This window comes from Macaca nemestrina, chromosome 3 (genome assembly GCF_043159975.1).
Source record: "Macaca nemestrina isolate mMacNem1 chromosome 3, mMacNem.hap1, whole genome shotgun sequence".
NCBI classification, from domain to species: domain Eukaryota; kingdom Metazoa; phylum Chordata; class Mammalia; order Primates; family Cercopithecidae; genus Macaca; species Macaca nemestrina.
Genome location: NC_092127.1, coordinates 161,108,853 through 161,133,542, shown reverse-complemented (window position 1 = coordinate 161,133,542; position 24,690 = coordinate 161,108,853). Strand labels below are relative to the sequence as shown.

At 38.1% G+C, this 24,690-nt stretch overlaps 1 protein-coding gene across 2 annotated transcripts in view; it reads left to right on the top strand.

The window, feature by feature from the left end:
• The window catches only part of LOC105487764 (death domain containing 1), a 73,765-nt gene extending 54,130 nt beyond the window's left edge, over positions 1 to 19,635 (top strand). The window contains exons 8-11 of one of the 2 annotated variants that reach the window (XR_011621381.1): positions 6,731 to 6,788; positions 11,172 to 11,536; positions 15,543 to 15,861; positions 16,507 to 19,635. Coding sequence is in view for 1 of the 2 variants with exons in the window: in XM_071093758.1 (XP_070949859.1) it covers positions 6,731 to 6,788; positions 11,172 to 11,494 (381 nt within the window). In the remaining variant the exon portion in view is untranslated. Of the gene's footprint in view, positions 1 to 6,730; positions 6,789 to 11,171; positions 11,537 to 15,542 lie in introns of both variants that reach the window. The other variant, XM_071093758.1, reaches the window with a different exon arrangement.
• The last annotated feature ends 5,055 nt before the right edge of the window (positions 19,636 to 24,690 follow it).

Below are 24,690 nucleotides of genomic sequence, written 5' to 3'. Positions count from 1 at the left end.
TCAGAGACTAGTGTGGTTAGCTCTCAACCAGGAGACCTGATCACTCTTGATCCTTAATGTTGCATGTATCACAGAGGAAAACAGTAAGAGCTCTCCATCTTCCACACTTTTTTTTTCTTTTCTTTTCTTTTTTTTTTTTTTTTTTTTTTTTAGCGAAAGGCAAATGAGGTAACTAAGGAGAAAGCAATTTTTATACAATTCAGATTTGAGCTCAGGCTCAATTCTGAGAGTTCCAGACATGCCTTATGAGTGTGCAGAGAAGTAAACAGCCTAGAAGTTATTTGCATGAAAGCTGAGGTGTTTCTGGGGTAAGAAATGAACCTGAGTTTCAGAAATAACTGGGTATATGAGATATGACTTGACAGAATTCTGTATGCAGGGAAGTTAGGATGGTTTTACCTGAAAACGTGTGAACATATTTTATAAATTTAGCATATAAATTTATTAAATACATATGAATGTATTAAATATTGCATGTTAAGTATGTGATACATAATATAAATATAATATACATTATTATATACCATAATTATGTATAATATATGTTAAAATATGTGAAATATATAAATATAAATTATACACTGAAAGCTCTAGTCAGCAGAGGCCAGTAAGTGTGTAGGGTTGAGCCCTGCAGCTATTGGTAAAATCTATCTTCCATTTCCACTCCTTAGATGTATGATTATGTCTGATGGAAAAAAGTTTTAATTAGAAAAACAGAAAGCCTATTTTATTTAGTTCTGTGGCATATCAGGGCACAGTGAATATTACTTTAATGTCATATGACATGAGGGGTAGGAAGCCACTTTCTTCATCCTATCATGTTTTGCCACACAGCTCATATACCGGGAGAGAGAGCTTAGGTTGGCCACTAACGAGAATTTCTTTCCTTGGGAGAGAAGCAAGAGGGACCAAGAGCTCAGTACAGAGCAGGTGCAGTGGTATCACTGCTGGTGGGACCTAGCAGAGCAGCAGTAGGACAGCAGCTGTGCAAACCTGTGGAAAACACAGATGTCAGCTGAAGCTATGTGGCACCATGAAAGCAAAACTGAAGGACAGGTAGAAACCATCATGGCATGCTACATGATGATAGATGCATGGGGAGAAGCTGCTGTGCCCACAGAAGTAGTGTGGAGGGCTGCATGGTCCAGCTGAGCACTGGGGGCACCTAGTGGAACAGTGTAGATACCAAGAGAGTAAAGCCCATGGAACTGCCAGAAATACTTGAGAAAAATTTTCCAGAAGCTGGAATTTCTGCATGAGGAGATGGGCCCCAGAGCTAGGTCATCTGTGTGATTCCTGTAAGGTAATTTATGAAATTACTTAATAGAAATTAATATTTTTATTGCTATATCCCTATAGATTTAGGTAAGTTGAAGCAATCTGAAGTTTACTTTTGTCTTGATGTGACATTAGAAATTTTCATCACTTTTTGGATAAAGATATTTCTTTCATTCTTCCAGGCATTCATTGGGATACATTTATAGGGTTGCTAGTTGATAATTCATGTAGGGTTTGATACTTGATTGGTTTTTCCTATGTGCAGTCACTCAGCCTCAGCATCAGAATCACCCAGTTGCTTATTCCAAATGTGGCCTTATCTGAGACAAGTTGAATCAAAGTGTGAGCTTCCCTTTTTTGCCCTTTTCTCAAGATTCATTGGCAGGAACACCCAGGTTTGAGAACCACTGCCTACTATTCTTTCTTTTCTTTCTTTCTTTCTTTCTTTCTTTCTTTCTTTCTTTCTTTCTTTCTTTCTTTCTTTCTTTCTTTCTTTCTTTCTTTCTTTTCTTTCTTTCTTTCTTTTCTTTCTTTTCCTTCCTTCCTTCCTTCCTTCCTTCCTTCCTTCCTTCCTTCCTTCCTTCCTTCCTTCCTTCCTTCCTTTCTTTCTTTCTTTCTTTCTTTCTTTCTTTCTTTCTTTCTTTCTTTTTTGACAAAGTCTCACTCTGTCACCCAGGCTGGAGTACAGTGGCATGATCTCTGCTCACTGCAACCTTGGCCTTCTGGGATCAAGCGATTCTCTTGCCTCAGCCTCCTGAATAGCTGAGTGCACCACCACACCTGGCTAATTTTTGCATTTTTGGTAGAGACAGGGTTTCACCATGTTGGCCAGGCTGGTCTCGAACTCTTGACCTCAGGTGATCCACCCACCTCGGCCTCTCAAAGTGCTAGGATTACAGGCATGAGCCACCATGCCCAACCCACTGCTTAATTTTCTCAGCGAATAGAAAAATAAACACCTTGTGAGACAGTGGTAGACAGGGTGTAAGGCATGTGTTTTCAAAAAGCAGCGGAGATCTGAAATGTGTTCTGTAGGAAATAGTAGAAGAAATCTTCATGGATACATAAAAACCTTGCTGTGCAGATTGTGTGAACAGCTGAAACTGCTGACCTTACATGTATGATGATAACAATCCTTGTGACTGTCCATGGAGGGCCCCTCTGGCTATTAAGTATTTATTAAAGGTATGATGTGCTTAACACGTGGTAAATGTAAGTACTGATATAAAAGAAGATGCAGAAGAAGACACAATAAATCACTGAGTGTCTAATTCGGGAAGGAAAAACAACACATATGAATGGCATTAACAACAATATAATATTAAGTTATTAGCTAAATTGTGTGATAGCATAGTGTATAAATTCCCAAATAAGAAACCAATTGATAAAAGAGGTAGAATTTGACCAGTTCCTTGAAAATATGGCAGAAATTGAAGGGGCGTATCATTTAAATCGAGAGACGGTATCATCATGTGAACACAATTTTTTTTTAGTTTTTTGAGTAGGGGGGGTCTCACTCTGTCACAAATGCTAGAGTGCAGTGGTATGCTTTCAGCTCAATGCAACCTCTGCCTCCCAGGCTCAGGTGATCCTCCTACCTCAGCATCCCAAGTAGCCGAGACCACAGGAGTGAGCCACTATGCCTGGCTTTTTTTTTTTTTTTTGTATTTTTTTTTTGTATTTTTTTTGTAGAGATGAGGTCTTGCTATGTTGCCCAGGCTGGACTCAAACTCCTGGGCTAAAGCTATCCTCCTGCCTCAGCCTGCCAAGGTGCTGGGATAATAAGCATGATACTGCACCCAGCCAATAAAATATTTTTTACCACTTTGTGTGTACAACACCTTATCTACGATGATGTCTGACATATACAGGAATGAGATATACTTTCCTGATCCTCAAAAACATTAAGTCTATTGAGTAAAGGGAAGACTGATAATGGCTGGATCTTGGAGCACTGAAAAGCCCCAAGGACAGTAAACTCGTGGAGGTTCCTTGGGAGATAACACTGGGTAACTGAGTGGATGTAACCAACTCCAGTTTGTTGAGTTGCACACAAAAGATCAAATTTTCACACATACGAGTTCAAGTAAAAAATGGTTTACTTCGCTTTAAGAATTCAATACGGGGCTATAATTAGGGAACATGGAAAGAGTAGTCAGTAATCAAAAGAATCTAATGATAGTGGCGATAAAGCTCAAGAAACTCATACCTCTTTCTGGTGTAGGTGCCTGTCTTTGATTTCAATTTTTAAAATGACTTCTAAATAGATAAGACTTGCATCGTGCTTAACAGCGTAAAATGTGACACATCTGTACATATCTGAATTGCTTATATTTTTATACTGATGCCCTCAAGAGGCTTATAATTCAGGGAAAACTGCCACATAAGCCCCACTATACCCATTTAAATGTGGATTGTGCAGCAAGGAAATAGTTTACAGAGAGCTGGAGAGTCACGTTTAAATTTGTCCAGCATTTCTCCAGCGCACTGACATGTTGCAAGTGGCATTTAAGATATCGTAGGTGGCAAATTAAAATATGCAACATTAACATTAAACAGATTACTTGAGAGGAATAAGAAATATTACTTTCACAAATAGAATCTGAGAAAATGTAATCAAATGGCACCTTTTGTTGTTTTGTTGTTGTGGTGGTGGTTGTTATTGTTACTGTTTTGAAGGGAAAGCAGTTTCGCTAACAAAATGCTAGCATGTGGCGGAAAGGCCAAGTTAATGCCTTCAAATGACTATTTCAACATTTTGGGCGGAGTGAAGGAGTTTAAGGAAAAGGTGTGGAAAGCATGCAGGAGTCGTGCAGGAAGGTGCGGGTCTGTGTGTCTTGTTGTAAGGGCTATCTTGCATAATCGCCCATCTGGAGGTCCAGTTTGTGCGATCCTGACTTCAGCCTAGCAGTGGTGGGCCGTTTGTAACTCCCGCTAAGAGGGAGGATTTCACAGCTTGGTCTCTCTGCCTGGTTTGTTTCAAGATTGGCCCCTGGAATTTCTAAGCCAGCACATAATTAGATAAGCAAGCATGGTTCACAGAAGTGCCTGGTGGCAGAGGGAGAAACAAACGGTTTCAAAGTATATTTCAAGGCTAAAATCAAGAAAGGAAAAAAAAAGTTTAAAAATGAATTTTGAGATTGGAGGTTGGGATACTCAGTGACAGAGTTAGACTTGGAAAACTGTGGAATAGAACCTGCAAATAAAAACCAAATAAGAAGCAGAGAAGTGCCTTTAAAGGCATCTTTTGATTGCAAGGAGGCAAGAGAGGAAAGTGGGGAGGGGGCGGCGGGAATGAGAGCTGTTTCTGCTAAGGAAGGCATCCAGCGAGCCACGTAGGGATGCTGGGAACCTGTGAGAGGGGAGACTGCAGGAGGCCAAATGTTGGCTGACTGTTCTGCTTGTAGCTGAGCCTGAGCACCAAGGAGGTTCAAAAGGTAGTGTGCAAGCGAAAAGAGTGCACAGACCAAAATCGTGCAAAAAAGGCTTGGGGGCACGGAGAGGAGGAAAATGAAAGGGAAGGGAAGAGAAGGCAACACTGAAAATCCTTTATGAAAATCCTTCATGAAGGGACCACATGGGCAACCAGCACAGTGCCTGGAAGTCTAAAAAGAGCCTGAGCTACCCCAATTCACTGCTTCCATGGTTGTGCATTAGATGAAGTACTTGAATTGCATTGTCATGTACATGAAAAAAAATTTAAACACTGGAAGCATTCTGTGTGCATCAAAATGCGATGAGACATCTGTGAACAAAGAGTTATGGGGGGGGGAACTGCTGATACAAAGAAAAGTCTCAATATGTATCTCTTGTCCAAGGCCATGGGCCCTTTGATGGGAATGATACAATCTGCTGCATTATTTAAACTGGTATTTCTCTCTCAATATTTTGAGGGGTTCAAACACATAGCTGATGCCTTGAAAATTATATGCGCTATTTTGCAGTGCTATAGTATAATAACATACTTCAACTCATGCTATGTTTCTTAATTTTTTTCCCATTAAAACTTCTTAATGGAAGTTTTATATGTTTCCATGTTTATATAATATTTGTGACAAGAATGCCTATAAAATGTGATATTCAGATTCAACTAACTTGTATTAGGGGGCTCAGTGGGAAGCAGTATGCTACTCATTAACATGTAACACTTACATCATCCTCGTATCATTGCTGTGAAATAAGCTTTAAAAAACGTTTTGACATACAGTAATTATAGATTCACAAGAAGCTGCAAAATATAGTACAGAGAAGTTCAATGTATTCTTTACCCAGATTTCCTCAGTGGTTGCATTTTAGATAACTATGGCAAGATATCAAAACCAGGAAGTTGACATTGATACAATGTGTATGTATAGTTCTCTGGCATTTTATCAGGTATAGATTTATGTAACTACCACATTCAAGATATAGAACTATTCCATTACCACAAAGATCTCTTTTGTGCTCCCTCACCCCTTCTCCCTCCATCAGTAACTCTTGGCAATCACTAATCTGTTCTACATCTTTATAATCTTGTAATTTCAACAATGTGATATAATCAGAATACACAACCTTTTGAGACTAGAATACTTCTCTTAGCATCATGCCCTGAGGTCCTTGCAAATTGTCCCATGTATCTATGTTTTGTTTTGTTTTATTACTTTAGTATCCTGTAGTGTGGATGTTCTATAGTTTGTTCAACTATGTATCTACTAAAGAACATTTTAGTTGTTCCAAGTTTTTGGTTAATTCAAATAAAGATGATGTGAACATTTGTGTGCAAGGCTTTGTGATGTGGGCATCCATAAAGGCATTTCAGGGCTGAGGCTGAGCACTTAAATAAATTCCCCAAAGTGCAATGCTACTCAACCACGGGCTAGGTATCTGAACCCAGATAATTTTATTTTATCTCATATGCTGTCTCCACTATCTCATATTACCTGAGAAAAAACTGTTCTCCAGACTCTGCAGAAAGCTGGCAAAATAAATATATTTACTTCTTGATAAAATGTTGATTTTCGAGTAATATCTGCTCACTGATTTGATTGCTTTTAACCTGTTAGGTGCCAGGTTCTGTGCTGAGTGTTGAGGCAAAGCGCCTGCCCCACAGGGCATTTTACAAAATACAAAATATCATCTTTATAGCATGCTGGTAGCTTGCTCTATGCTAGCTGGTTTAACAGTTTTAAATTTTGGTTGGAAAATATTCATTTAGAGTTAATCTGAGTGCTTTAATAATATTTAAATGTGTATTCTTAAATTTAAATGTGCTGAAATATTTGGGTTAGTATACTTTGCTTTACTTAGGAAAACAAGTGCTGAGCATGCATGCACAAATACAGTATTTAATTTTGTGAGGTATGCAATTCAGTACTTCTTCCAAATAGAGATGAGGTTTGGATGAATTTTTGTTGTAACTTATTCACAAATTAATTATTTCTTCTGTTTATTTTGTGTTCCTTTCCCACAATAGCATAAGAAATTAATCAACCGTCCACAGAGTACACAAAGAGTTTCTAAGGATCCTGTAGGTGAGGAATATTCGCTTTGTCATCATTGTGGTGCTTCCCCACACCTCTTATATGTTATATATATGTGAATCATTTCATAAAAAGGAACGGAGAAAGTGACTTTCCAATTAAACAATCATTAACTTTATTGGTCTAATACATACTTATTTCCTGTGAAGTCATACACAAATAAACCAAGCTAGCATTCTTAAATCTGCATGTAATTAAAGCTGAGTTGAAATCTGCAAGAAATACAAATGTTACTGAGTTTTATTTTACTTGTATGACTAGCAGTTGCTTAGTTTACTAAATAGATGACTATACTTTGAGCTGAAATGTTGACTCCTAAGTTGTAAATCTTAAAGTATGGTCAATTCAAATCAACATTTGAAGTCAATCTATTTGAAATTGAGGTATATGTTGATATGAAACCACAAGAAACATTTAATATTTGGTTGTCATTATGCATAATTCAATTACATAATAATGCTATAGATTTCAGGATGCAATTGGAAACTTTTATCCTATTTTAGCTCTTGACACATTTTATTTTGTGATGTCAGTAGCTGCTAATGTGATAATTTATTGGTCTTGAAAAAACATCAGCGAGGATTTTCTTACTAGTGCATCAGGCCCATTATGAATGATAGACTTTCAATCAGGGGTTGCCCTTACAGATTGGTACAGAAAATGTTCAGGTCTTACTAAACTCCATTAGGAATAGGATATAATAAACACCATATTATAAACCCTTTCAGGTATAAATAAACTGTGTCTAAAAAGAGAGCAGATGATATAGAAAACAACAACAGCAATAGATGAAAGCTTTGCAAGTTTAATAATGCTGTTAATCTTTGAAGAATTTGATGTCCAGATAAAAGCATAATCACTGCCATCATCAACAGTCACTGGAGAGTACAAAGATAGAAGGATCCTTCTTATGGGTACTAGGAAGTTCTAGTTTCTTACACAGGTTAGGAGATATTTGTCCTCACACGAGTCTTCCCACATGACCAATGCCATCAGAACTGCTGTAGGAAGGGTGACAGTAGATGAGCTTAGACATTTTGAGTGGGAGAAAACATGAAAAGTTTTAAATGCCTAGTAAAGACGTTTAGACAATAGGAAGACCCTACACGAATTTCGTTAACAGGGGACTGGCAAGATCAGATTAGACTTTCAGGTAAACCAAAACTGACAGCAGGGATACAAGTGAGAACCCTGGTTCCTGCAACAGGCAAGGAAGAAGCTAGGTAGAACATGGTTAAGATTGAGTCAGCAAGGCAGGAAAGTAGAGCAACTATTTGAGATTATCAGAGTTAGGAACATCAGGACTTGGGTGCAGGGGATAAGAAATAGGCTTTGAAAAATGAGAATAACATCACATGTCTCAGTTTGCTCAGGTGAGTGGTCGCATTAACTAAGAAAATGAATAGAGTGAAGGAAGATCAAGTAGTGAGAAGGAAAGGCCATCATTGATTATTTTGATTTTAGAAATATGACATTTGTTTTGACTGTAGTATCCACTGACAGATAATTAGGATATGAATATTGGAGTGCTATGCCAGGATTTAGGAAAACAATGCCAAAAGATAAAGATTGGGTAGATCTAGGATATTTCCCATAAGGTAACATCAGTAAGAGTTGATGCATTCATTCATTGAGGGGAGAGGACAGAAATATAAGAGGTCTGAGATAGGATGCAGTAATGCAGCAGTATTAGGATGAAAAGAGTGAGCATAGGGAAAAGAATATAGGAGGAAGAGAGTTAGGGGGAAAGGACAGCTGACAAAGGGCAAGAGAGGAAAGAGGAGAAGCAGGGGAGTCCAGGGACTCCAAGAAGAGGAGTAAAATGCTCCATGGAAATCAGAGAAGATGCAGGCCAGGAATCCGTGCAGTGCGTAATAATTAGGAGGCCTCTCAGAAGACTGGAAAGGAAAGCTTCAATAGAGTTTTGAAGAAGGGAATAGAACCCCTAAGCAGAGGTTTAAGTAGTGAGTCAATAGTGAGGAACTTGAGGCCTCAAGTTTACATTAGACATTAAAAGAATATGTGATAAAGAGAAGGACAGAAATAGCACAATAGCGTGACACAGTAGCAGAAGCAAGGGAAGAGGAGGCCTGAGAGTGTTTGTAGGAAGCAAGGAAGGAGCCTTGGTGAAGGGGAGATTAAGGGACAGGTGTGAAGGGAAAATACTTGATGAAAAATAGTGTGAGGGATGGAATCCAGCAAACACAGAGGGGTGAGATTTTGTAAGAAAGTAATTTTGAAATGAAAACAAAGTTAGGAGAAATCAAGTCAAATGACTTTGGGTGAAGTAGAAGCAGACATGGGCTGAGAGAAACAGAATAAGATTGAGATTGGGGCTAAAGAGAAAAGATTAATGTCCTTGTTACAAACAAATTTATATTGAGTTTAGAAAAATTATTCTTAATGGATTTTCAAGTGACTAAGGGCTCAAATGGTATTACAGAGCTTACAGTTTGTTGATCGCATTCAACATATTTTCCTAACCTCAGGCAGCCCAGGTAAGTGAATGCAATCTGAATAACTCAAGATTCAGATTGACAAACCGAGAAAAATGAAAGCTAAAAAAGACAACATATTTTAAGGTGGATGCAAGACTATCGTTGATGTGCATAGTTGATCACTAGGAGCAGTGCAGGTACAGAGATATGTGAGACTCTGCAGAGGTGACTGAATGACTGGGGGACACCAAGGGATCACTATAGTACTGATGGCAGCAAAGAGTATATTGAGCAGAAGCAAAGGAATAGAGGCCATGGAATAAGTTTAGGAGGTAGAGGTCAACAGTAATATTAAGAGGCTGAAACCATGGAGGTAGAATAATTCTGGCTGAGCATGAAACATGAAGATTGGCCTTGAAAGTCAGTTTCTAGTTTGGCATCACGAGACATGTCACTGGAGTTGACAAAATTAAGGAACCACATAATCTGGGGTCAGAGGTGTGAATGATGATCCGCAGGGCTGCTGATGAAGTTGCCTACAGAGTGTTGCTGATGACGTGGATGGGACAAGAAAAGCCTGCCCAGATAGCATGGACTTCAAATTGAATGCATTGCATGGAGGTAGCAGAACACTGGGTTGAAAGTGATGATGGAGAAGAAGGAAGTGCTGGCCCCTTTTCCTTGTTTTCACAGAAAGGTGGCTTTATATTGTAAAATCAGAGTGCAATTTACAGGAGTGTGTAGGAGGAAGGAATAGTCGAGTAATGAATGGAAAGCAGATAGAATGCTTGCTTAACACCAGACCAGGGAAACTGGTACAGGGGTGGAGCATGAGAGTGGGAGAAAGTGGCTATGATGCAGGGGAGGGCTGGAATGTGAAAGGAGACAGATAGCGGAGAAAAAGGTTTTATTTAGAGTTATGGATCTAAGTTACATATCAGTAACAACCATAACAACAGGTGAACAGGAGTCAACAGAGGATGGCCCATTGGAAAGTGTTGGTATAAAGGATCTTCCACAGAATTGTTTTTGGGTGGTAGATCGTGTCGTGTGTGTGTTTGTGTGTGTGTGTGTGTGTGTGTGACTGTGTGTATAGTTAGGGATGTGTGTGAGGATTGGCTAGCTGCTGGTACAATTTATGCATCAGATTAGCACTAATAAGGAGAAATACGTTTTGAACCTAAAATGACCCTTCAAAAACAGTGCTACTTGGCCGGGCGCAGTGGCTCACAACTGTAATCCCAGCACTTTGGGAGGCCAAGGTGGGCGGATCACGAGGTCAGAAGATCGAGACCATCCTGGCTAACATGTGAAACCCCGTCTCTACTAAAAATAGAGAAAAAAAAATGGCTGCGTGTGGTGGCGCATGCCTGTAATCCCAGCTCTTGGATGTCTGAGGCACAAGAATCGCTTGAACCCAGGAGGCGGAGGTTGCAGTGAGCTGAGATGGCACCACTGCACTCCAGCCTGGAGATAGAGCGAGACTCCATCTCAACAACAACAACAACAAAAAAATAAACAGTGCTTCTCAAAGCATGGTTGGGGACCTCAGCACCAGCATCTTCTGGGAGCTTGTTAAAAATGTCAAGTTTGCCCCTACTCTAGTTTTTCTCAATTAGATTATGTAGAGCAGAGTGTAAAAATCATTTTAACACACCCTCACACCCTCTTGGTTCTCAGGTACATTAAAATTTCATAAGCATTTAAAACTCTCTGCAATAGTTAGTGCCCCCAGGAGATGATCCCAGAATGCCAGGGATTCAGAAGCTTTTGACTGTTGCTCTAGGTAGTCTCATATCTGTGCACCACGCTCCAAGGCCAAACCAAAGAGCAGGGAGACTTCCTATAAACAGGTGTGGAGAGTTAGAGAGTTAGAGTTTCCATGCATCCTTCAGGAAAGAGTCCTAACTCTGAGTGTTCCTCCTGTGCCTGACAGAAGCCCTTTGGGATAACTTGCTCCATTGGTTGGCTGAGGAGCTCTCAGAAGAAAATGCTGAGTCTCTTTCCTCAACTCTCCCTCTGCACCGTAGCACCATTCAGCTCATCAAACTCAAGAACCCTGATGATCTCACAGAACAGATCCACGAGTTTCTTTGCTTCTGGAAAAAATCACTTCCAACTTTCACCGACAAACTTCGCCTCCTGGCTCGACATCTCCGCAAGATTGGCAGGAGCGATCTTGCAGAAGAGCTCAAATTCAAGTGGGAAAATAAGGTGTTCACTGAACCACAGCAGTGGTTTGATGTAGCAGCCGAGTAAAAGCCTGATCACTCTTCCTTTACCCCTAGGAAAAGGCACATGGTGGATTTTTAAGACTGTTTCTGTTAACATTTTCCTAGCAGTTTCCAAATGATATTATTTGAAGTCAGTCTATTTAATGATGTGCTATTGAGAAATCAGATGAGACAAAGAGAGAAGCACAGATCAGACAATAGAAAGCATTCCTGGGTGTGAGCGCTCCTCTCTGGTTGAGTGATTATGTTTTGCAATCATGAGTGTCTTCAGTTTGGCCTCACTTAATAGCATTTGCAATTGAGTTTGACTGGTTCACATTTTAAAGCTGAGTGTGAAGAAAAGATCTGATATATGTAATTACTTATTAATTTGCTATCTACATAAAATTAAACTGGTTTTCCATGATTTCAAGTGTGAACTCAAAAATATCTGAGACAGTTCTCAATCAATTTAGAAAGATTATTTTGCCAAGGTTAGGGACAGGCCCATAACACAGCCTCAGAAGATCCTGATGACATATACCCAAGGTGGTCGGGGTAGAGCTTGCTTTTATGCATTTTGAGGAGTTATAATACATCAATCAATACATGTATGATGTACATTGGCTCAATCTGGAAAGATAGGACAACTCAAAGCGAGGGCTTCCAGGTCATAGGTAGATTTAAAGATTCTTGATCGGTATTGATTGAAACAGGTATTATCTAAAGACCTGGAATCAACAGGAAGGAAATGCCTGGGTTATGATAAGGAGTTATGGAGACCAAAGTTTTATAATGCTTATGAAGCCTCCAGGTAGCAGGCTTTAGGGAGAATAGATTGTAAATATTTCTTATCAGACCTAAGGTCTGTTGATGTTTATGCTGGTCAGCTTTTCCTGAATTCCAAAAGAGAGGAGGGCATTATGAGGCATGTCCAACCTCCCCTTCCCATCATGGCCTGAACTAGTTTTTCAGGATAACTTTGGAATGCCCTTGGCTGAGAGGAGGGGCTTGTTCAGATCTTGGGGGGCTTAGAATTTTATTTTTGGTCGACTCAGGCAACCAATTCAAGTTACATAGATACCATGGAGCCTACAGTAAACAATACAAAATAAATTGGGCTGAAAGACTTGATGTCGGTGGTAGTAATTCACTTTAAAAAACTTGTCTAAGCTCGAAATAAATTAAAAATAGAATAACACTTCAGCCATTTACTGCCACAAACTTTTCCTTTATAAAAACATAACTTGGAAAAGGTAAAATTCCCTATTTTGTTACTAGTGGAATGAGGCAGTGCAGAGAAAATAAGTTTTCAGTGAAAGAATTCAAGGCCTACTTCTTCTACTTAGGAAGAAAACCTGCTTTAAAATTAGTTAACAGAAGCCTTATTACATAAGCCCTAGATATACATCGTTAAAAACAAACAAAACATCTGTAAATAGAACACTAAAATGAAAGAAAACTTAAAACTTATCTAAACTCCTCTTTCTATTGATAATCACTATTAATGTCTAGTATAAGCTTTGAGTTTTTGGAAAACCTAAAGCCGTTTAGCTCTCTGAAGCAGTTTGATATAAATGGGACATTGAACTAGTTTCACTGACTCATTAATGCAAAAACCATTAGGTCATTGGCTTGAAAACATCAGTAGCAATTAGTTTCAGTTATTGAATACCTAGGAATTAATTACGTTATATTACAAAATTAAATGTTTTAATGGTTCTCAAATTTAAATGGAAGATTTCCTTCTACAAATTAACCAGGGATTTAGGTATGCGTTCAGTTATATATTGAAAAAGGCGGTTCCAATTTTCAAACATAGTCCCATAAAGGAATATTTTATTAGTCAAGATTTTTTTACATACTGCCAAAAAGATACAATAATATTTTCATGGATTCTTGGAGCAAATAAAACAGACCAAAATGTTCATTGTTTTCCTGATTGCAATCGAACAAAAAAGTAAAGAAAATGAAATTTGCTTCTTATCCTGCCACTAGAGATTACTATTATTAACATTTTGGCATAATTTCTTCTGGTTTTCTTTTTACTTGAAGAAAATATTTCTATTTCTATGTGTATAGATGTATCTAAGGACACTCACATATGTGTTTACCTGCATGCACACATGCTAATATGTATGTCCCCTCACAAACACCCCTGCCACACATGTCTCACAAATGCACTCTCAAACACACCGGCCTACCCTTTGTCTGCATGGTTTTGCATCCACCTGTGCACCTCACATACGCTGTCAAAACACACCCCTCCTGCACACCCCACTCCCAACTATCTCACAGAAACACACCTATTCACATACATAAATACGTGTGCACACACACACACCTCATACACATATAGTTTCAGATCCACTCGTACACTCTCACAACTGTCCTCATTCACATATACCCCACCTCCACATTTCATATACGCATACAATCATTAATATGCCTCCCCCACAGACACGTGCACACACAGACACGACATCTCACTTTACCTATACCACTTCACCTGCACACATACAATCTCATTAAACCACTCCCTCTCACACCCCTCCTGCCTCTTTTTCTCTCTTTCATACATACACTCACATACATTCATTCACAGGCACATATACACATCTCTTCACACACAGATACATTTTACCGCTAGAATTAAAAAAAAATACTGCACATATTGTTGTTACAGTAAAGCAATATAAAGGTATATAAAGAAAACAATTGACCATACCTGCAGAATCTCCTAAGATAATCCAGGAAATCAATCCTATGTGTAATCCGTGCCACTTGGGTTGAGACCTGCCCCTGAACACCCTTAGTATTGATAACCACATCCATACCCTTGTGTACCCATTTCTCAGTCTGGTGAGCCAACCTGTAGAGACCACATCAGCGATGTCTTGTTGGCTTTTGCGAATGGAAAGCCCCAGCAGAAGACAGAGAGGAGGAAGGAGAGTGAATTATACTATTCCCCCTTTCCTCCCTGTGCTCATCTTGGCCTGGCTGTCTCTTTTGCCTGCAACCACTGCTCCTCTCAAGAAGGCCACCTCTAGGCAACTCTCTCTTGTGCTTTGGTAACTGGTCTTCTTCCTATCTCTTCAACTTTAGGGGTGGTAATAGCTCTCTTGTTGTTTGGAGTAACTGTGTTGTTTATTCCTTGTAGTTCCCCTATATCCTGCTCTCCCGTTTTTAAAATAAAGCCTTCTTTTATTATTCTAATTTGAGTATATCACTATATTTCTTATTGAGACCCTGATTGCTATCTCTCTGCACACATCTGTTATGCTCCTAGCAACTTATACATATATTTTATTCCCAGAATGGGAGTCATATATAATACATATAGTTTTAAAAATTATTATCTTATTAAATTATGAGTTTTTAATGTCTTTGAATGTTTTAATAACTGTATAATATCATATTTCATAACCATAGCACAATTAATTTTAGTATAATCAATTTCTGAAAATAGTTAAAATGAAATTTTACAGTATATATTCTTTTATGTTTGATTTTTTAATTCAACTTTATGTTGCTGAAATTCATCCATGTTGCTGTGTGTGGCAATGGTTCATTCTCATTAATGTATACTATTCTATTATATGCATATACTAAAATTTTCACATCGATTAGACTGTAGTCCAAGTATATACCTAAGAGCAAAATGATAGTTTACCATAGTTCATTTAACTGTGTTCTATACTGAGGACCATTTAGCAATTAAGCTTTGAACATGATTATTCATGGGTTTATTTCACACCACGGAGGTGCAAGAATGCTCTACCATTTAGAATCTATGTATTTTTAATAACACCAGTTTCACTATTGAAAAAACCATTACAGTCACGATTTTGCTAATTATTAAGCATCGAATTTTATAAATAAAATCTTGTAACATTTATTATTTGAATTACCAAAACATATGTCCATAGTCATCTTGATTAGATACTTACTATATCTGGAGTGTAAATTCTTGATTACAGCAATTGACTATCACTAAAACATAGATTAAATGAACACATACATATTTCCTTGTATATTCTGAAGCATTTTACTATTATTATTAATTAATTAATTAATTAATTTTCTTCACACAGGGTTTCACTCTGTTGCACAGGCTGGAGCTCAGTGGCATGATGTCACGGCTCACTGCAGCCTCGACCTCCCAGGTTCAAGTGATCCTCCCACCTCAGCCTTCGAAGCAGCTGGGACTACAAGTGCAAACCATCACACCTGGCTAAGTTTTGTATTTTTTGTAGAGATGGAGTTTCACCATGTTGCCCAGGCTAGTCTCGAACTCGTGGGCTCAAGCAATCCACCTGCCTTGACCTCTCAGAGTTCTGGAATTACAGGCATTACTACACCTCACCCTTCTGAAATATTTTAAACTAAAATAGAAACACCTTAACAAATGAGGTAGGTAGGCTTTGAGCACATTATAATCTAATTTTCGAAATAGCTAAATCTTTTGGGCAAAGTTTTGTTTTCCTAACCCAGTGTTTCTTAAAGAGAAGTTATTGGCATTGTGAATGAAATCAATTTTCAAAAAATTAACATGCACTGGCTCGTAAATTGCAGACCATTCAGCATCCCTGACCGTCTCCACCAAATTAACAAAACACCTCTTCATCCTGGTGAATGTGACAAGCCAAATTTCTTACACATCGTTCTGGTTTTGAGGGTGGGGGGCGAAAGCATGGGTGTTGAGAATCATGGTTTAATCAGCTTTTGGTTGAAGTAGGGAATGAAAGAAAGGGAAAGAACAGCTAAGGGAAATTTAGAACATTATATGCAAACCAGGGCTCTGCCTTAAACTTTTCAACTGCTACCAGTGTTTGCAAGAAATGTCAACTGTTGTCTGATTGCTTTTTCAGAAATGATCTCAATGAGAAATCCAGAACTGTGCTATAGAATAAGAAGTTTATCTAAGGTACAAAGTCAGGCTTTCTGAAGTCAGAAGAACAGGGAAATATTGAGTGAGGTCAAAATTGTGGCTGACACAGGCCAGGGGATTCCCTTTTAGCTTAGCTAAGCATGACTTCTGTGATCTAACCTCACCAGAATGCCCCGTGCTGCCTACGCATTTTGAAAGACGTCACAACGAATCTTCAATTCCCCGCCGCCTCTCCCAGGACTCCTCCGCTAGCAATTCTCTCCCCACCACCTCTCGACATTGATTACCTAACATAGCAAATAATTTACTTACTAGTTATGGTTTTTATTTACTTTCTGCAAATAAACACCTGCTTTAATTGATGTTACACAAGGGTCAGGGTGCTTGTCTCTTTTTCACTGACGTATTCCTGTTACTTAGAACTCTGTCTGGTACTCAATGAATATTTCTCTGATTTGTTTTCCTAACTTTACAAGTGAGAAAACTCTTGAGTTACTGCAGTAGAGTCTGGGTTAGAAGTCAGATGATTCTATTTTCAAAGTCATTTTTCTTTTACTTCCACCTTTCTGCCCCTTTCCCTACACCCAACTCCCCACCACTCCTCTCTCTTCCATAACATCTGATAATGTTTTTTGAGTTTCTGAATACCCCAGACTGGATTAATTGTCCGTGGAATTCTATTTTAAATCTAGCTATAACATTTCTATACACTGTTGTAATTGCCTATTTATTTGTGCTTTTCTCCAGTTTGTAAGTTTCTTGAGAACTGAGGATTGAGTAGTGTTCATCAGTGAATTTTCAGTTCCCTGCACAGAGCCCAGCACATAGTAGGCACGCAATACTTCTTTGCTGAATTAATTCATGAATAACATCTACACACTGACATGTTATCGGGATCCTCTTTTTACACCCTATGTTTCTTATTGGAAGCAACTTTGTGGGGATAGCTGCCATGTCTGAGAAGGTAAAACAATTAGCTCAGACTGTAAAAATCTGTCCCACCATTCAAGTTGGAAGAACAGACACCGATTAAGTCACCTGCAAAGTTAACAGGAATCAGTGTTTCCTCCAAGCACATATTGCAGCTGTAATGTGTCCGCTTCTTTGAGTGACTGTTGCTTTCTTATACACTGAGAAATTTTTGTTCTCCCAAATCATGGATTATCAGAAACCGTACTGCCTGAAATCATATCTATGAGAAAGACGTATTCTTTTCTTGCCTGGAAGATCTAAGTCATTTTGACACAGAAAAGCATTCTTGATTTCTACCCAGCTGCAGAGCTTCAGATAAAGGGTTTCTGGGTACCACATTGCGTTTCTATCTCAACATTCCTGCTGCCAAGGAAGGAAAACTCTGGGTCCACTTTGCATTGCAGACCTGATGTTGACCCCTTTATACACAGCTCTGCTTTGCTTTCAGCCTATCGAAACACTAGCATCCACTCTCCTCCTGTGTACTCAAATAACTCCATCTTTGCTTTTGTTTACCGAGGCACTCACAGTGCCTCTGTGTGCAAATCCTTCATTGCAATGAATTAAGAAATCTAACTTTGTGGAATTTCAGGTGTGTCCCTGGTTGTCTTAGCCTGATGGGGACACTGCTGTGACCTTTTTGTTTTCCAGCCCAGTGTTTCTCAAACTAGCAGCATATTAGAATTTGAGGAGATTCCTGGACCCTTTCTGAGAAATTCTGATTGAATTAGTCAGAGATGTGTTCTGGGAACCAGAATTACAAAGTTCCCCAGTTGATTCTAATTTGTAGCCAAGGTTTTATATATATATATACACACACACACACACACACACACACACACACACACACACACACGCTAAACTGATCCAAGATACCCTGGAGTAGATGTTCAAATTCAGTTTCACAGGACCAAAACAGCCTTCTAAATCAGAATCTTTGGCTATGTACCTGAGTATTCTGTAAGGTTAATGAAGACCTCAAGTCACACTCTTACCATGGAAGTTTAATGGCATTGCCTATCATATTCCACTTCCTGTCCAAAACACTGTCTCAATTTTTATTTTTACTTTTCATGATTATTATTGAACCAAGTGTAACATAGGAGGGAAAAAAGGAAACAGAGCAAGCTTTGTCCTATGCTGAATACCCATTTTTTCCTCTTAGTTTAGAGTCCTCATTTGAGATGATTTATCTGTTCACAAGAATAAGCAGGGCAGGGTGGGGAGCCGAGGAGTTGAGGCGTGGAACTGGACTGGTTGGGAAGGAGGAACACTTGGCTTAATCCCCCATCAACAGAAGAACTCAAATTTAAAATTGTAGTTAACGAGAAAAGCCCACCAATATCACAAAGATTAACTGAATTCCCTGGAATCTGCTAAGTGTGCACCTTTAAACTTGGTTCTATGAATACATGTCACCTCCATCTAGAAAACTTTGAATTAATATTTTTGATCTTTTCTCTCTGTTTAAAGGATAAAATTATATTCCATTGCATTTATGTATACTAAAAAAATTAAAATACACCACAATATATTCTGTCTTTATTAGACTTATTTTTGGTAATTTTTACATATGCCAAGAGCCTCAAAAATTTGAACTGATCCAAGCCTCACTCCACCAGAAAGGCTCTGTTTATGCCAGACAGCCTGAAACTCTTCTTTAGAAATAGTCACTGCAAATACCTAGATGCCACCACGAGGGGGCCTCTGTGTCACAGATAAAATTAAGGAAATGTTCAAGATCTCAAAAATTCTTCTATGTAGTGAAAGATCTGTTTTGCAGGATACTTTTTTTTTTTTTTTTTAAATTATGAAGTTATTGTAGAGTTAGAGGGAATAATTTGACCTATGGTCAATATACTGTCAATGCAATAGTACATTATTTTGTGGCTAAAGTAGTGTTCTAATGTTCTGAAATGTATAATTTCCATTCGCTATGAAGAAACAAAGTACTATCTACAAGAATTGGTGCATTATGGAGGTCTTTACATTACACTGTATCTTGTTTCCTTAATCAAAGCAACTGCAAAGATGACATATATTATTGATCATTAGAATTGATGACTGTAATTTCTCTGAATTACCAGGAAATGAAAACTGAAAGTATAAACTATGGATAGTACTATGAAATAAATGTACCTTTGATTCAATTCACTCTCCAATAAATGCTGCTGACTGACATTCTAAAGAATTACCTTCTCAATTTTGAAATGTTCTGAACAAGGGTATTTCTGTGGTTTGCTGGTTTACAAAAAGTGGCTAGCATACATTAAAAATGAATATAAAAAAAGAATATCTAAATGAGGATGATTTTAAAACAAATAAGTAGGTGATATTTTCCAGAATACTTTTAGTTATAATTTTAAACTAATGTATTTTGTGAGATAAATTCTAAACAAAGCTGAATATTATGACTTCTTCCACAATACATCTCTAAGCACATAAACCAACAATGTGGTGTCAATAAAACAGTCCCTGAACATAAAGCAAAAAGGAGCAGCAAAATTGAAAACCACTAACTACATAAGGATGACCACTAAAATGAGGCTGATTGTATTAAAATATTTGCTGCTCTGCTGTGGGGGAATGATGCATTCTGCCCCATGGATGTTATGCTCAGTCATATGATTCAGAGTACTCAATAAGTCATGGCGTGGTTCTGCCATGTTCCCTTCCTCTCTGCCTTGAGGCTAGCAATGGTTTAGGGAAGGGTATTTCATTGGCCTGGGTTCTGACGTGGGAGAGATCCATAGCCTACTTGTGACAAGTAGTATGTAAATATGTAAAAATGCATTTTTTGTTTGTTGTAAACCCCTATTATCCCGACGGATACAACTAATTTACTAAGCATAAGGAAGAAAACACTATATGGCTATTAAAGATATCTGACTTTAATGCTGATCAAAGAAGTAGCAGAACCAGGGGCTCTACAAGCAAGGGAAAGAGAAGAAAAATGCAAAGATTGGAATTATTGCTGGTGTTAGCAGCAGACTGCTGCAGCAAACCAGAGACATTAGAAGTCCTTATAAAAGTGGTAAGCCCAGATATTATGCTGCTGTGGAAAGATTAATACTAGGTACCAATTTATTGAATATTAACTATGTGCCAAGATCTCTTTGTGTATAATCTCACTTTATTCTCATAAGCGTCCTTCAATTCAACTGTTATTTTTCTTTCTCAATGATGAAGTAGGCTTTGAAATGTTAAGCTCATTCATTTACATATTCCCTTGTTCACTTTTTCACTCATAATTCAATCAACAAATATTTCTTAAGCACCTATTATAAATAAATCGCTTGGCAAAGTTAGGTTTTTAACCCCTCCCTTTCTGATTTCAAAGTCCATGTCTTCTCCATTCCATGGAATTCTATAGTATACAGAATTGTAGGATGACTCCCCCAGATTTCCCATCCTCTTGTCATATACACTCAATAATTCCCCAAATTATGAATGTAAATTGATTTAATGCATGGGATTTGGTAATGTTAAAAGGAATTAGGAAAGTATTCAACTGGGCTTGACCTAGTCACCTGAGCCCTTTTGTGTCTGGTCTCAGCAGGGGAAGTCAAAAGCAGCATGAATGAAATTCCAGTTGAAGAAGGTTCTCCATTCCTGAAGTAGAAGGAGCCACCTGGTGAAACTCCAAGTGTAGCCTCAATTTTTTTCTTAATTCAAAAATTTTTTTTTTTGTGGTGATAGACTCTTTCTATGTTGCTCTTGCTCAGTCTGGTCTTGAACTTCTGGCTTCAAGTAACACTCCCACCTCGACCTCCCAAAGTGTTGGGATTACAGGTGTCAGCCACTGCACCTGGTCCAAAGATAGCCTCAAGAAGAAGAGAAAAATCTTCACTGACAGATAGCAATACAATAAGGACATCAGTTCTACAATCACAAGGAAATGAATTTTGATAACCACCTGATGGAGCTTGGATGTGTATCTTTCCCTAGCCACAGCTCCAGATGTGGACACAGCCAGCTGCACCTTGAGCTCGACCTTTTGAGATGGACCCTAATCAAACGACTAGCTAGAATGTGCTAGATTCCAACTACAGAAAGAGTAAGCATATAAATAGGTGCTATTTCAAGTCACCGAGTATGTGACAACTAGCTACAAAACAATAGAAAACTAATGTCGTCTTAGACTGAAAACTTCAAGTCATTAATACAAATATTAATTATATTTGGAACTATCTGCATAGAAGGTAGGAAAGTAGAGTTCAGAAATATGCTTGATCAGTAGAGTAAGGCAAAAAAAGTGATGAGAAATAATTATACTATAAGATTGCTAAGTTGCCTTCTAAATTGTAGAGCTTGTGATTTTATTTTCTGATTTTATGACCTCTCAAGTCCCTTTTTAAAGTAATCCTATGAATTTTATTATTTCATCATATACACTAATTGAGATTTTTTTGTTGAATCTGGGTGAAGGCTTTCTGAATTGTTGTGGTCAACCCATATTATACTACTTTGAACAAGAAATACTTTCCAGAGCCATGAGTCATTTAATTTAAATGTTACCCTGTTTGAAACTTTGGCATGACTGCACAATTCTCTGTAGCAGTTAGACTAGCGTTCCTAATTCTTTTCTTTATGTGGACTCAGAAGCCTATTCAAAAGATTTCCCCATGGTGACAGTATGAACAAGTATAAGGGCACTTTCATTGCTATAGTCTTTTATTTATATGCACATATTTCCTACAATAACCTTGAACTGTCCCCAGTTATTTTTTCTCTGTTGTTATTTATGTAGCATAGCTTAAATATTCGTTGACCATTGAATTTTGGGAGGCAAGTTCCATGATTTTTGTGTAAGATTATTTTTATTTAACCTTAGTATTCTTCTGTATCAAAAACTTCATGAATAGTTTTAATTTTTCCTATACATAAAATGTATCTATAATAAAATGCCACTTAGCTAAACTACTTGGAATATAAATGACTTTAGTTTTTAGGGAATTCCTTTCCAATTTCAAGGTCTATGAGGTGTTCGGACAACATTCTGTAAGAGAGTGTAAACAACATGGTCTTGAAAGTTTACTGAGTTTACAAATAGAAAAATAAGGCACAGCAGCAGCAAATTGTTCATCTAACCTAAAACTCTATGGAATGAAATCTTGAAATGAGAAGTTATTCTCGGATCCATTCCTCAGCAATGAATCTTCTAGTGTTTCCCTTGAAGTGTGCTCCATTATTCGTTGGTATTTACAATTAGAATGCCCTCTCTCCAGGTTTAATTTTTTTTTTTTCCATTTTAACTTGGTACATTGAATTATATGTCTTCATTCAAGAAAACAATCCTACTTTCTCTTTGTTCAGTAATATTGTTTCAATTGATGTCTTTTTTTTTGAATTTTTTTTTATTATTATACTTTAAGTTCTAGGGTACATGTGCACAACATGTAGGTTTGCTACATATGTATACATGTGCCATGTTGGTGTACTGCACCCATTAACTCTCCATTTACATTAAGTATATCTCCTAATGCTATCCTTCCCCACTACTCCCTCCCCACAATAGGACCCAGTGTGTGATGCTCCCCTTCCTGTGTCCAAGTGATCTCATTGTTCAATTCCCACCTATGAGTGAGAACATGCGGTATTTGGTTTGCTGTTCTTGCAATAGTTTGCTGAGAATGATGGTTCCCAGCTGCATCCATGTCCCTACAAAGGACACAAACTCATCCTTTTTGATGGCTGCATAGTATTCCATGGTGTATATGTGCCACATTTTCTTAATCCAGTCTGTCACTGATGGACATTTGGGTTGATTCCAAGTCTTTGCTATTGTGAATAGTGCCGCAATAAACATACGTGTGCATGTGTCTTTATAAAATCGATGTCTTAAATTGTCTTTCTAGAAGGGATGACTTGGTTTGGCTTGGCTTGGGGTTTCCAATGTTTTAAATAGCATGTAAACAACTTAAACAGCCACAGCAATCCTAATCATTTAATGGAATGTGATCTCTCTCTCTCTCTCTCTCTCTCTCTTTTCTTCTTTCTTTTTCTTTTTCTTTTCCTTTTTCTTTTCTTTTCTTTTTTTTTTTTTGAGACAGGGTCTCACTCTGTCAACCAGGCTGGAGTGCAGTAGCGTGATCTTGGCTCACTGCAACCTCTGCCTTCCTGGCTGAGTAGCTGGGGTTACAAGGCGCCCATTACCACACTCAGCTGTTTTGTGTGTGTGTGTGTGTGTGTGTATGTGTGTGCGTGCATGCGTGTGTGTGTGTGCTTTTAGTAGAGATGGGGTTTTGCTGTGTTGGCCAGGCTGGTCTTGATCTACCCACCTTGGCCTCCCTGAAGTGCTGGGACTACAGGCGTGAGCCACCATGCCTGGCCAGAATATGATATTATCTAAATAAGTTATTTACCTAGTTTATAAAATCTTGGAAAGAAAGAATCTATCTTCTGGAGGTGACTCTGAGGTCCAAGCATATAAAATTGTACAGGCTGTGAAGTTACTGCCCTATGATATATAAGAGAGCATCAGTATTAGATTATGGGTTAGAGGTCCCGAGTTCCTAGTTCAGGCTCTGGAACTAATTTTCTGTTGTCTTTTGGCAAGTTCCTACATATTTTCCTCAAAATATTTTTCTAGTTACAGATAAGAGAGTTGGAAATATTTAAGAGAGCAAATATACTACATGAGGGTTGTTACTTTCTGCCATCTCCACATTCATCTATACAGATAGTTAAACCTGACACTATTCATTCATTCATTTATTAAAATTTGACCAAAATCCTCATTCTTAAACTTTGTAGTTTTCAACACACGTATAAACATAATCGAATTGTCATTTAACATGAATATTACTCCTGGAGCAGATGGTCTCCAAGTCTTCTTCTATTTTCCTAGTATTCTGTGATGTCGCATGGATCATTCTGTGAAAGAAATCTCACATAACCTTTAAAAGGGATCCCTTTTGTTCCAGTTCTCGACTATGTGCCTTGGTTGACTGCTTTTTCCTTAATGCAGGACACACTTTGCTCATGAGTACAGTAAATGAACTATTAGAACATTAGTGCCCACACATTCGTGTACATCAGCATCTGGAGAAACACAGATATCTGGGCCCCACTTCAGTTGCTGATCCAGGGGGTCTGGAGTGAGACACTTGAATTTGCGATTCCAACAAGTTTCTAGGTGATTGTGATGCTGCTACTCCAAGGATAACATTATCAGAAACATTTCTCTCTAAAACATGACTGAAGCTAGAGTTAGTAGATCTCCAACCATCTATGGATAGATTTCAGGGAGAGTATAAAAAAGAAAAAGACGGTTTAAACAATTATATTTGTATTTTACTAACCTACTATGAATGTAGGCAACAAACCACAGAAATATTAGTTGTACCTGACTTTGTCCCAATATAAATAAGACATAT